The 13,875-nt window shown below is 39.2% G+C and overlaps 1 protein-coding gene across 3 annotated transcripts in view; it reads left to right on the top strand.

The window, feature by feature from the left end:
- The window catches only part of TBC1D4 (TBC1 domain family member 4), a 105,136-nt gene that overhangs the window by 59,048 nt on the left and 32,213 nt on the right, over positions 1 to 13,875 (top strand). For all 3 annotated transcript variants that reach the window (XM_062636906.1, XM_062636907.1, XM_062636909.1), the window contains exons 2-8: positions 950 to 1,552; positions 2,897 to 2,986; positions 6,559 to 6,663; positions 9,223 to 9,355; positions 11,082 to 11,173; positions 11,965 to 12,075; positions 12,708 to 12,827. In XM_062636906.1, coding sequence (XP_062492890.1) covers positions 950 to 1,552; positions 2,897 to 2,986; positions 6,559 to 6,663; positions 9,223 to 9,355; positions 11,082 to 11,173; positions 11,965 to 12,075; positions 12,708 to 12,827 — 1,254 coding nt within the window. The remainder of the gene's footprint in view (positions 1 to 949; positions 1,553 to 2,896; positions 2,987 to 6,558; positions 6,664 to 9,222; positions 9,356 to 11,081; positions 11,174 to 11,964; positions 12,076 to 12,707; positions 12,828 to 13,875) is intronic.

The following is a 13,875-nucleotide window of genomic DNA, read 5'->3' as shown; positions in this document are numbered from 1 at the left end:
ACCTGGTGAGAAAGGGGTTTGGTTAAACAGAGGTAGGTACTGTCAAAAGAGCAACTGGAATTACTCTGATCTGCAGTCAGTAAAGTTGGTAAAGGAAGGCAAAATATGTTGTTTAGTGAAGGCAAAATGAAAAAGGAGCTCACATATTAAGTATGTTAATACTGAAGGTTGACCCTCCCAAGGTGATTGGGATAAAATGGAGGAAGAACCACATAGCCTTAAAAGACAGGGCTGAAATCATGAGTTTCTACTGGAGGTGTGCAGTTTGACCTTACAGGGTATAATAGGAATCTGTAGGTAAGACTGATGGAGGAGAACAGAGATTTGGGTGTGCTGCTACACTGAATGATGACCAAGACAGTAGGGAAGTGAACTGTGTCAGTAGGGTAGATGGGGTGAGGGTTTTGTAGCAGGTAATAAATGAAGCTAATTCAGTTATACATGGTCCTTTGGTATAATTTCCGTATGCTTGCTGCCTGTATTCCAGAACTGTCAATTGAAACTGGTGGGATTGCTGATCTCTCTTTCACAGAACTGTTTCCACAGCTAAGAATGGAATATCTGGCTCTGCAAAAGAAATCCAAAGAAATAGCGATGACTCTGTGCAAAATACGTCAGCAAGAGATGCTGGTGTGGGAAGAGGGCTACACAAAAGAGAAGGCAGTCTCAGTTGGGAACATTTATCAGTAGACCTTCTGGTAATTTAAAACCCTGTGTTCTGAAACAGGTTCTAGTAAAGAATTAAGGAATCATTTGCTTTGCTTCCCATGCATAAATTTTCTATACAGAATTTAGAATTTACTATTTTTATATTTTCAGCCAAGAAACTAGTGGTAGCCGACTGAAGAAGTAACTTGTGTGAATATTTACAGTAAGCAATGTTTGATGTATCACTGCGTGTGCTATCTTACTTGTGGCTGCTAACCAGACTTCTGGTATTGTCCTTTAGGTTCCTGATGTCATCAGCAGCATAAGACAAGTCTCCAAAGCAGCACTGAAAGAAGATGCCAAACCAAGTAAGGATAGTGAAGATGCCTTCTATGACTCTCAAAAATTTGAGGTCTTATACTGTGGAAAGGTCACAGTGGCTCACAAGAAAGCTCCCTCCTCACTAATTGATGATTGCATTGAGAAATTCAGCCTTCATGAGCGCCAGCGCCTGAAACTGTTAAACGAGCAGCGAAATAACGAGTCAAGTTTGGACTTACCCCTGTGTGAAGGAAATGCTCCGGCTTCTCCATTGGGTAGCCCATTTGAGGAGCTGGACAGCCCAAATAACACTGGAGGGCATGCTGTGATGTTTACAGTCGGCAGCCAGACCAGCTTGGCCAACCTGGCCAGCACTCGTGGCTCCTTTCCAGAGCGAATTTTAGAGGACTCTGGCTTTGATGAGCAGCAAGAGTTTCGTTCCCGGTGCAGCAGTGTCACTGCAGTTATGCAAAGAAGGGTTCATGACACAAACTTGAAAACACAGCCACGCAGGAGACACGCAAGTGCACCCAGTCATGTTCAGCCTTCCGATTCTGAGAAGAACAGGACAATGCTGTTCCAGGTGTGTACTCGGATGCACAATTTTATGTTGGTTTTGCACTTTATCCTTCCCCATGCAGTTTGAAGCTGAGACAGGTTTTGTGAGATAAGTAATGAGGCTTCAGTACGGTCTCATGATTAGTCATAAATATGTATCTGTTCATAAATGCTTGGAACACAAGTAGCTCCACTTTCTTAAGGAAGTCGCCTCAACTCATGATCTCAGGTAAACTTTAAGAAAAAATAATTACATATGAAGTAATTATTTAGAGGAGCAGAATGTCTAGTGAAAGAATTATTTTATGTGCAGTTCTGGTTTGTCTGTACTGGTGAGATCTAAGACACGTGAAAAAAGTGAGTATACTCAGAAAGAGAATCAATGAAGACTTTCATGCGGACAAATCCTCTTTTTTTGTCCCATTAGAAAGAAGCTCACAACTTCACATAAGGCTTTCACAGCCTTATGTTTGAGCCAGCCCCTTTATGGTACTGTTCATCTTGTCTTTCTCAGATGAGTACTCAATGTCTATTCCCAGAAGCTTTCTTCCCTCAGACCTCATGGTTATTTCTTCTCTTGCCTGAAGTACATTTGACATCATCAGAGCTTCTATTGAGAAAACAAAAGGACACTTGAAGGAGGTGACCCATAAAAGAGAAGATCTTTGGATCTTCTTAAAATAATGGGGCTAAATGCCTGGATTTTGTCTTCTCATTTGTTTTAAAGATCATTCTTGCCTTTTAGTCTTTTGGAAAAATGCTAACTGAAGTGAAAATGCATTGCCCTTTTGAAAGCCACAGAGATCACTAGTAATGAAAAGGATTTAGCTGAGAAACTCCCTGAAGTCTATGGAACAAGTTCCATATGCCTGAGAAACAGTTTGGGAAAGCTGAAAGATAGCTTGCTGCAGAAACTACTCTTTTTCATCCAGAATTGATACAAAACCAAAAGATCAGGATAGTTTCTCAGCTGATCTATGGTATAGTTTAAAAAAAAAAAAATATCTTCAAATTCTGTTTTTTATTGCAACTTTTACTTTAGCCACATTGTTTAGTAAAGGTTTTAGTATTGTCTGTCAAACATATGATCTTTGGACCAAACTAACTCCAAAAGAAAAGAGAGGGGTAGGGAAGCTGTCTTCTTTCCGAGCCTCTTTCCTATTCAGCTGGTCTTGCTGAAATATTCTTACTCAACACAGGATGAATTATGGCACCCTCATTCCTACTGAGTAAGCTGTTGTGCCAAAGGTACTCTTATGTAAACAAGAAATGGTTAGATTTGTGACATTTTTGCTGCTGTTAGTGTGGTGCCTCCAAGGTGGTGATAAATTAAACTTATTTTTCTCCCCTCCTTATCCCTCCTACCTAGGTTGGAAGGTTTGAAGTTAACCTCATCAGTCCAGACACCAAATCTGTTGTGCTTGAAAAGAATTTTAAAGATATCTCCTCATGTTCTCAGGTAAGCATTAATATGAAGCAACGTGTAGATCATCAGGAGAAAAGCAGTTTATTTGTTCGTCAGCTGGATTGTCTTGTTGGTCTATACATAGCTGAAGAAAAAGAAATTCAGAATTCTTTTTCAGCATTCTTTGCTGTTTTCCTTTATTCAGCCTCAAAGGCCATTTTTAAACAGTTTATCCTACCTAAATGACTCTGAATGAAAGTAAATTGCTGTAAAAGAGATAAAGAGGGGGTAAGGATTTTGAGCAATTGTGACTAATGTATCTAGAAATCCTGCATGAAGTTTGATGCATCAGCTTATCTGGGGAGTACAGCTGAAAGAAATTGTGAAACTGTGATTGCTTCATGAACACTTGCAGCAGACTTGAAGTACTGATTTACATTTACAAGAGTACGAGTTATTATTCAGATCAGGGCTTTCACTCATCTGGTAGCAGTTTCAAGTAGATACTGCACAAAAATAACTCTCTGTCATTCCCCAGAAGCTTAAGGACAGAAAAGATGTATGCAAAATAACCAGTCTGAGCTGTGGTAGTGGCAGCTTTGATCATCGGTCAGAAAACAACGTATAAACTATTCTGCTTTGGGAGGGCATTGGATATGATTTTGGAAGTAGTTTAATCTCCATTTAGGATGCCCTGAGTATGCTGTTTCTGAGCAGCTAAGCTCCTGAAAGTCTCTGGAATGAAAGGAGAGAAGCATTGGACCAGCCCTCCAGAAAAACAGCAGTTCAGTTGCATCCTTTCTTCTGGAGAATATGGCAATAGGTGAACCTACCTATGTTAAGTAATAAATAGATGTGTCTTGCAAAGTTAAAACCCAGGGCTGAGGGATTCATCATTCTGTCATCTTGTTCAGCAGCTTTTACTTTGGGCACTTTCTCTTTTGAGGTCTTGTCTTACTACCTTTTTTCATTCACCATGCACATACATCACTTCAGGCCTCCTTAAACATTGTTATTCTAGTTTAAAATACTCCTCCTGGCATGCTATAAACCTGTATTTCACCCCTCAGTGCTTTCATTTTAATGCTGATAGCAAATCTGCTCTTGCATGACTATGGTGTCAGTGCTAATACAAAGTAAGAAGTGGTCAGTTCTTGTAACTCAAGTGGAGTCTTGAGCTACCAACTAAAGGTCTAGGCCCTTAAGCTGACTCTGCTGTTTAACTACAATTTGTATTATTCCCGGTAGAGAAAAAAGGCAAATGCAAGTATAGAATGGGACAGTATAATCCAACAATGATGTATTAACAGCTTTATAATAAATACAGATCAAAGAGATTCTTAAAATAGTGGTATGGAAAACAAAATTTGCAGACAGCCTGAGTCTTCTCCCATTTGGTGTCCTGAACTGAATAAAATTGACACTTCAGCTTTACATGCTGAGCTCCTGGGTTGCATATCCATATTGGTAATAGTCAACAAAACAGTCCTAAGCAGGTACAGCCTTTGTTCTGCTGAATTTAAAGTGAGGTGGAGACCAGCAAGACCATGGCAGACCTTCAAGCCCTGACTTTTCTTCAGTAAAATAACTGTGTACAGTACATGGTGTTAGGTAATGCTGTGTGTTGGGCTTCGGGGGTGGAGTTTTTCACTCCACCTCTTCACTTTCATTTGAAGCAAAGCTTTTGTTATTCTGCACACTTGAATAAATCAAACAGGCACTAACAATACTGCAGGGGGGTTGGTTTATTTTTTTCTTAATACAAAACGGCTACTTTAGAGAAGTTGTTTTGTTGTTTTTTTTTTTTAACATATTCAATAGAAATGAAACATTAATTCGTTCCAGAGTAAGGATTTGATTGCATAAGCCTCATCAGTACTTCTTTTAAGAACTTGGTGCTAGCCACAGGGCTTCTCTGTTACGGATTATAGAGCAGTGATTTACTGCGTATTGTGAGACTGCAACTTAGGAATGTTTGTTCTTGTAAGCTTTACAAACAATGAAAAGGAGATGTTCTGTTCAGCTAGCATTCTGGATTCTTTTAGTTTGGTCTAATAAAGGTATTTTTATTCTATAGCTTAAGAATGGTTGATCTGTTGCATTCAATTCATTATCTGCACTCCATATAATTGTCAAAGCCGCAACTGTAATTGATGATAAACCCTGTGTGTGCTGTCTAAGCTCAGGTGTCAAGCAGCTGTACAGGTTTTCTTGCTGCAGCCTTGCTGACCTTGAAGGAACCCTGAACAAAAAAGCACTTTGCTTTTTTGGCATGCCAAGTCCAGCCACCCTCTGAAAGAAATGTGGTGGAGTTAATTGAGGAACATACTGTGTTACTTACACTTCAGTAGTGCAAGTAGCAAGTCCATCTCCCCCTCAAATATTCCACAGAGACTGAGAAGTCAGACAGGAGTAGACTTGTTCAGGCAGTGTCAGCAGCGAGGGAACTGCCATCTCACTGACCCACCTTTATTAAATATGGCTTCCTTACAAATCAGAGGGAACAGTTCACTGTTCTATAGATCAACATTTGTGTATACAACTGTACTTTTTTGAAGACTCGTGTCACAGGAAAACTATTCAGTTAAGTCAGGATTAGAGTGGACTATGGTAAACAAATGAAATTTATGCCATCTTGGATGCTGTCTGCATCTTTGTTTTGTTTAAGTAGCATAAATGTGACTTTTGGAATTTTGTTTTTAAAAACTACAGCATGCCACGACAATATGTTCAGTCTGTCACGTACTGCATTACCAATTTTGTCTAGAGTGTTTTCTGTAGTGACAAACAAGTTGTTTTGCCTCCTCCCTGGTACAGGTGTTTTCTTTGGAGATGGATCCAAGCAACCAAGTTTCTGTTGTATTTGAACTTGAGGGATTAGGCTTTCTTTTGGAGAAAATCTGCTATTCCCATACTCAGATGATAAAAACATTGGCAAAAGCTTTAACAATAGTGAGTCATGTTCCATGAATTGGGACTGGGATTATAATGCTTCTTAGGAAGCAGCTCTCTTTGATCTTCTCAGTGCTGTTTTTAGCAAGGCAACGTTCCCTGTCAAGCAGTTAGACTAGGATCTTGAAAGAAAACATCAGTAGTAATGTGTAGTAAGTCTTGAAGCTTCTGGTATGTTAGTCTCAAAGAATTTATCTAAGAATTTGGTTGGAATTCTGCATGTCACCACTCCTTCCCTGCTCTTTTTGGTGTAGTCCTAACTTGTATTACAGGAAGACAAAGATCTGTTGCTACTTTGACACTGCTGCAGTCCCATGTTTTAGTGTGGGCTCATTACATCAAGTTTTTACTGTAGAGGCCATTCCAAATACAGTCTAGGACTCTTTACTTCACTTCCCTGAAAATCCAGTTGGCTTAATGGAAGACATTCAGGCCCAGGTATATTGGCATATAACTTTTATTTTGATTGTGGAAAGAGTTTTATGTAACTTTTAAATATCAAGAGCAATTTTAAGGATAACTGTTGTAAAATACATAATTAGGAGTATGCATTTTTAATTTCTCAAGTTTTTCTGTTGGTAAGTGTTAGAGTCTGATAACTATTTTTAGGATCACGTTGGAAACTAAAACTATTTAGAAAATAGTCCACTAATGCTGTTTTTAAACTCTTTCAGGGTATAAAACACGTCGATCACTTTGGTTTCATTTGCCGGGAATCTGTTGAAGCTGGGTTAAACCAGTATGTTTGCTATGTGTTCCAGTGTGCAAGTGAGTCTCTGGTAAGTATTTATTAACGATCCTAACCTTTCTGTCGGAGAATGTCTGAGGTATTTCCTAAATGTCTGTTATTCTGTCTGTTATTCTGCTGTGTAAGATGAGCCTCAGTGGTTACGTCTTCTCAGGTGTGAGACCTCAGTTGTGAATGTGGAAATACGCAATAGGAAATGCATACTTTCTGCTGATACATAGCCATATCCTGCTACTCTGCTGATGCATATATCAATAACAAATAGGAAAAGATCCAGATGGATGAGTTCACACATGCAGACTGACAGCATGTTTGGTCTCTGTATTTGATTGTAACTCTTGCATTTCTAATTGTCAAGACACTTGGTTCTCCAGTAAACATGTAATGTATTGAGTCAGGAACAAAGCTGATGACAAAACCCAAACATCCTTTTCAGAGTAGGGTTTAAACTACTGGCTGATCTTGCATGTGGCTTTAGTCTGCATGTGGCTTTAGCCTGCATGTGGCTTTAGCATATTTCCTGTAGCGTTTTGTTCCTCAGGAGAAGAAAATAGCAGCATCTGATCAGAGAAGAAGAAAACCGTAATATGTGTGGGTGTGTACAACAGTAAAATAGTCCATTGGATATTTGATAAAGGACGTATCAAGCAGTTGAAGTTCCAGGTGCCAGTGACTTAGTTGCTACAGACAGTTTAATAACGTGAGACACAGGAGATTTTGGCTACTACATTTTTACTTTAAAGCACTGACACTTTAAAAGAAGTTGGTTTCTGTTCTGAAAAATGTTTGTTCCTGATGGCTGTGCTAACTGCTGCTCACTTTTTTCAGCTAAACTTAAAAATCACTCTTCTAGCTAGCTGAAAGCATAATTTGTTGATCCATTGACTAGCTTGAGAGTGAATAGTATTAGATCAATAAAAGTTAAAGCAGCTGACAGCCTTGGGTATGCAATGGTAGCTGCGGCTGCACTTTTATCAAAATGGGAGCTTATTATGAAATCAGCCCAGTCTTTGTACTACCAGAAAATGTTACATCTGACCTATTGATAAATCTGACCATGCATAATTGAAAGACTTATAATGTGGTGTATAAAGAAACCATGTTTTTATGAACCTCTTTACATATTTTAGTATTGATATGTGTAGGTATGCCCAGTTTGCGATGTAAAATAAACATTCCTGAGCTATTTTAAGATGCAGTCTCTTGGACTCCAGCAGCAGTTTGGCTGTGGCAGGGCAGAGCTGTAAAACCTAATGCTTTCCGGATTCTGTGCTGCCAAGCAGGCTATATTGGTAGGCTTGTGTATATTTGCTTTGAACCTAGCTACAGTTTGTGCCACAGTTCTTATGTTTTTAGGGTAGTCATAATCCATATGCTTAGCACTGTTCTGTGGATCTTTCGTTTGAGAGGCATTGTTGCCAACTTCAAAAACATCTCAAGCCTGTATTGCAGGATGGGTATTCGCTGCTCAGTGCCCTGCTTTGTTGGTGAGAAGAGAGAGCCCCCAGAAATTACTGGTAGTGCTTAAAACTGTGGATTTTTAAGAAAAACAATCAAACAAAATAAAACTCAAACCCAAACCAAATAACTAAACTTATTGACACAAACTGATTCAAATTTATGTATTCAGGTCCCTGTCCCCCCTGTCCCTGGGTGACAGACCCTCAAAAAAGTCTGTAGGTTTTCAGTGTTCGACTGCATAATTCTGTTGTTAAATATTTCAGCTTTCTTCTTCCTGTTATAAAGCAAAGCAACAGGAAAGAGCAAGGAGCAAATATTCTGAAGTAGAATATTGTTTTCTTTCCTAAGATTGTCATCAAACTGTTGTCTCCTCCTTTCCATGCTAATGCAAAGACTAAACAGCATTTAAGAGCCATTGTATTCCCCTAAAATACAGAAGACAGGAGAACTCCAAGTGCTTTGTATAGAAAGTCTGGGAGCATATTTGAATGAGTTTGGAAAAACACTGTCTCCTCGACCTTTCTTACACAACAGTTGAGCTTTTCCAGTGCTAGTGTACGGGAACATAGTACTGTGTGTTTGTGGTAGTGGCAGAGGAAAGATTAGGGCAGACTGCAAGGCAGGTTTTAACATAAGTGATTAAACATAAGTTGGTGATTCTAATGAAGCTGGTAGCCTGTACAGTAGTCTGGAGAAAAGTGAACTGCTATGGGAAGCTACCATCTGCCAATAGGATGGGTCTATGGGGTTTTGCGCTAAAATGGTACAGTGGTAGGAGAAAAATCATTGAGAGGAGCATGTGTAGTTCACAGGAGAATTTTGATGCTAAAGAAAAAGAAACCAATGTTTTTTTTATTTAGCCAGCAGCTTTTTAAGACTGCATCTGCTTGCCCAGTAAGCTTGAGTAGCTGCAGTTATGTACTCAAAATGATGCTGTCTGGCTGAACTTGAAGATGGTGAGCATCCACAGAAAAGGTAGATAGCTGGGAAGACAACCTTGATCTCTAGAAGACAGCAAGCAAGTTTTTTGTTTTATTATAAAGCGTCTGTCTGTGATGTGATTTATAAATCTGATGTGTATGTCATGCATTTTTGTTTATATACTGACTTTTCCATCCTTCCCTTATAGGTTGATGAGGTAATGCTAACCCTGAAACAAGCCTTTAGCACTGCTGCAGCTCTGCAAAATGCCAAGACGCAGATTAAACTGTGTGAGGCCTGCCCTATGCATTCATTGCACAAACTTTGTGAAAGAATTGAAGGTAGCAGATGAGTTTATTTTCTAATAGTGTTTTTCTGATCATTCTAGAAGAAATTATGTTAAGCGTGTGGTTTCAACTTAAGCAATGTAAGAACAGAGGGAAAAGTATCCCAATAAGCAGCTCTTACCATCAGTTTGCACTGTCTGTAATCAAGTAGATGTGATAGCAGTAACAATATTGCAACTGAATATAGTATAGCTTCTGTTTATAAATGCATACCATTTCATCATCATACCTCTCTCAAATGTTAAGCAGATCAGAAAAACCCATCAGTTCACCTTCCTGTGTGGAACTGGCTTTTTCCTTCTTTCTGTTTATTCGCTTATACACTTCAGAAACTAGTTCTGTTATGGAGAAATAAATGATTAAGTTAGGAGATTAATATCTAATAAAGTTAAGGCTTCAAATATAAATAAACAAACCTTTTAGTTACTCTGGAAGTGAGGTATGATGGAACACATCCAAAAGAGTCTTGCAAGATTGAATTAAAAATTAAGTCAGTAGGAGGATCCTATTTTTGCAGTTTCTCTGCTGTGTCTCCTTGCAAAGTGTTGTATGCAAAAAGAGCAAGTATGTTACAGTAGTCTTGTCTTTTCTGGTCTGGTGATGATGGTGTTGGTAATTGCCAGTTCTCCTGTTCATTAAAAATCACTATTGCTATTTATCTCCCCCTGGTGGATGAAAAGCAGAGTATAAAATCTTAGTGGAGTGAAATGCTGTTAGGTTGTGACTGGTATTTTCTGCGCTTAAGAACAGACCTTCAGAAGTGGTAAAGCTTGGCTGGGAAAGTCTTCTGCAAAGTAAAAGCTACAGAGGCTGTTGTATAAGACAGTGTAAGTATCCTGAATGAAGGTACTTGCAAGCCCGGGATAAGTAGCCAGTATCAAAATGAAGTCTTTTCTAGGGCAACAAGTTGATTACTGTAATAGTAGTTTCATGAAGTTTGTACTTAGTGACTGAAAGACTTATTTTAGTGTCCTTTTGTTTTTATCCATCTGCTTTGTTTAGAGTCTAGAAGTTTATCATAATCAAAACCTACAGTTTCATGACTTTGGAAAAGTCTTGATCTGTTCTGTCTCCAATTTTCTATAAATAATATCTACCTTGGATGGAAAAAAATGCAGATTTTCATCTGATTTGGGGGTTTTGATTTTCCCCACAGTCTTTGGAGCTTCCTAGAACATGCTTTGTAAGCAAGCATGTGTTTTATCGAACACCAGAAATTCTTTCATCTATTCTTACAGCTTTTATGTTGTTCTTGTGTTTAAAGTGTCTTCAGTTCTCAGGTATGACCTGTACCCTATCCTTACCTTGGGTAGAAATGCATCTAAATTTTTCAGTTAAAAGCATCTGAGAACTTCTGAGTATCTTTTGCATTGAGTGTCTCTGTAGTTACATTCCTGATCTGTTCCTCTCTTGCTCCTCTCACATATATTTGTCAGGCTTCCAGCTGTCAGTGATCTCTTTATGCTAGGACATAAGACATCAGTGAGTCCACAACCTTTTACACAGGAGCCAGCCACTGCTTAAAGAAAGAAGACAAAACTATGTGGTTTAGCAAAACCGGAAGTATTTTGAGTCATTGATACTGCAGATACAAAAATGTCATATGTTAAACATGTATAAACTCAAATGCAGGCTTCTGTCTCCTATAATATTTTTAAAAAATTTTTTTTGAGAGGTCATTTGAGAATCTAAAAGCTTTAATGTGCCTTTCTTTTCTCAGGACTCTATCCACCAAGAGCCAAACTTGTAATTCAGAGACATCTGTCATCACTAACTGATAATGAGCAAGCAGACATTTTTGAACGTGTTCAGGTAATACATTAAAAGTGGTTCTTTCAAATTTGAAAAAGACCATGATAAAATGGACTAGATGTTTTTGCTAGGTTTGTTATGTAGTTGATCTAAAATCTGCTATTTTTCCACCAAACATCACGCTGAAATAGCATGCTCCAGCCTAACCTCATATGTGATACATTGCTATGGGGAAAGTTTTGATTTCCAAGTCTGCTGAGATGCTCTGTGTTCATACCCAGAGTATTCTTTTCCTTCCCTGTAGTTCTTCATCTGTAAACACATTTCCCTACTTGAAAGTGATGTGGGACTGAGTTAAAAGCATGTGAGACATGCAGTTATCAAGAATATGTCTGGCATTTTCAGAAGTCGGGTTTTTTCTACTTATTCTGAGGCAAGATTCTGATCTAAGTAGATGTATTCAAGTGGATGAAATATATAATAATTTAGGCTTCCAAAGGCTACACTCCTCTCTAGCTACCAGAGCAAGGGAGTGGCTGTTTGGTTTTCCTGGGTTTCCTGTTCCATTTATAAGGTTATCCAGTGGCAGACAACCTTAGAAAACAAAATGTGTGGGCCTAAGCCTCCTACCTCTCCCTAGCCTGTAATATCTTGTGTGTGGAAAGTTTTGGTCTATTTTGCTCAGGAGTATGAAGTCACACAAACAGTAGTGCAATTTGACACAATGATAGTGGAATCTAGCATCTGGCATATCAGTATATTAATTTCAAATAATACATACATATGGAAGGGAAAATAAGCAAATCTTGACTTGAAAGACAACATTTTCTTTCCTTTGCTGTTACTGACAGAAAATGAAGCCTGAAAATGACCAGGAAGAAAATGAACTTGTGATCTTACATCTACGCCAGCTCTGTGAAACTAAGCAGAAAACACATGTTCACATTGGTGAAGCACCATCGGTAAAGCTTATTTTTGTATTATTATTCTCCTTACTTCCCCTCTGCTAAAATGCAACCTTGAATATTATCAGGCTACTGCTAGAGTTCATCACGGATAGCTGAAGCTGCATTTTGTAATTAAGAGAGGACTGTGAAAGAGAAATTGTTTGATTAATAGTGGAATGCTTGTTATTTTAAGCTTGGGGCACAAGAAGAGAGGGAAGAAGGACAACCAATTATTTTTAGATCTAGATTTCTTTACAGTGTGAGGATATTTCTTCTGTCCTTTCCCTTTCTTCCTGATCTTCACTCCCAAACAGTTATTTGTGGGGAGAATAAGGATGAAGAGGACATTGGTTTCATTTTAGACTCCAAACTTATCTAGCAAAGGAAATGGGTAACAGTACTGTTAAACTGATATGCTTTTGCAAGATAGTCTTTAGGGGTGGAGTGTGCTTTTACCTGTGTTTTTGGGGTGGGGCATGTGGGGGCTTTTGTTTTGCTGGGATTTTTTGTTTGTTTGTGATGTTTTTTTTTAATGAAGGCCATGGGTATGTTGTTGCTATGTAATCTGGTTCAGCTCTAGTCTTTGGAGGTCTGCAATTGCAAAAAGAATTGCCAAAGCTAAATTGTGTCCTTGCTCATTTCGACAGACCGTTTCTAACAGTGCCATTCCAGAAAGCACCACCAGCGGTGGCAGGTTTAAACTTGACATTCTGAAAAACAAGGCCAAGAAATCCTTGACTAGCTCTCTGGAAAATATCTTCTCAAGGGTAAGGTTAACGTGTTGTCAGCAATTCTCCCAGATATCCTTGATAGTAAAGATCTATCAGATTTTTCTGGGTTTTGGCTTCAGTCTGATAAACACTTCATGAAGTGATATCCCTGTTGTGAAATCTGAGGGTTACAGCTGAGTTGCTTTTGGCTTAACTGTGCTATAAAGTTTATGTTAAGGCTGCATGTACAGAGGGAAAAAAGGTAACTTTCTAAATAATGAGTGTTCATTTTAAGTGCAAGTGAGTTAACTGAGTGTGAGGTGTCCCTGCCCATGGCAGGGGGGTTGGAACTAGATGATCTTAAGGTCCTTTCCAACCCTAACTATTCTATGATTCTATGATTATCAGATGTGTTGCTTCAGAATCCTGGGGTAAAAGCTGGACTTGATGATCTTAAAGGTCTTTTCCAACCTAGTTGATTCTGTGATTCTGTGACCACTTGCTGCCATATGAGCCCATTAAAGATAAAAAACAAATCAGGATGGTTGCTTGATCCCTGTCGTGGTTTAAACCCAGTCAGGTAATTCGTTCGCTCACTTCCCCCCCTTTCTTGCCCTCCCCCTGCTCTCGGAGGGACGGAGAGGAGAATGTTTTGAGATAAGAACAGTTTAGTAACTAAGGTATAACACAAATCACTACTGCTACCACCAATGATAATAATGATAAAGGAAATAACAAGGGAAGAGAATACAACACCTCAGCACCAGCCGACCGATAACTTGCCCCCCTCAGCCCGACCAAGCTCTTCCTCCAACCCTGCAGTCTCCCAGCCCTTCCGGCTAACTCCAGTTACATCCTGGGCATGACGTGCTGTGGTATGGAATACCTCTTTGGTCAGTTTGGGTCAGGTGTCCTGTCTCTGCTTCCTCCCGGCTTCCCCTCCTCCCTGGCAGAGCATGAGGCTCACAAAGTCCTTGGCCAAACCAAAACATCGCTTGTTATCAGCTCTGTTCCCGAGCTGAAAGTCAAAACATTGCACTGCACCAGCTACCAAGAAGGAGAAAAATGACTGCTACTGCTGAACCCAGGACAATCCCCTAAAGAC

This window comes from Pezoporus occidentalis, unplaced genomic scaffold (genome assembly GCF_034315485.1).
Source record: "Pezoporus occidentalis ecotype Australia unplaced genomic scaffold, CSIRO_AGI_Poc_V1 ctg5, whole genome shotgun sequence".
Classification (NCBI taxonomy): domain Eukaryota; kingdom Metazoa; phylum Chordata; class Aves; order Psittaciformes; family Psittacidae; genus Pezoporus; species Pezoporus occidentalis.
Note: the sequence above shows the minus strand (reverse complement) of the source record. Positions and strands in the feature narration are given on the sequence as shown.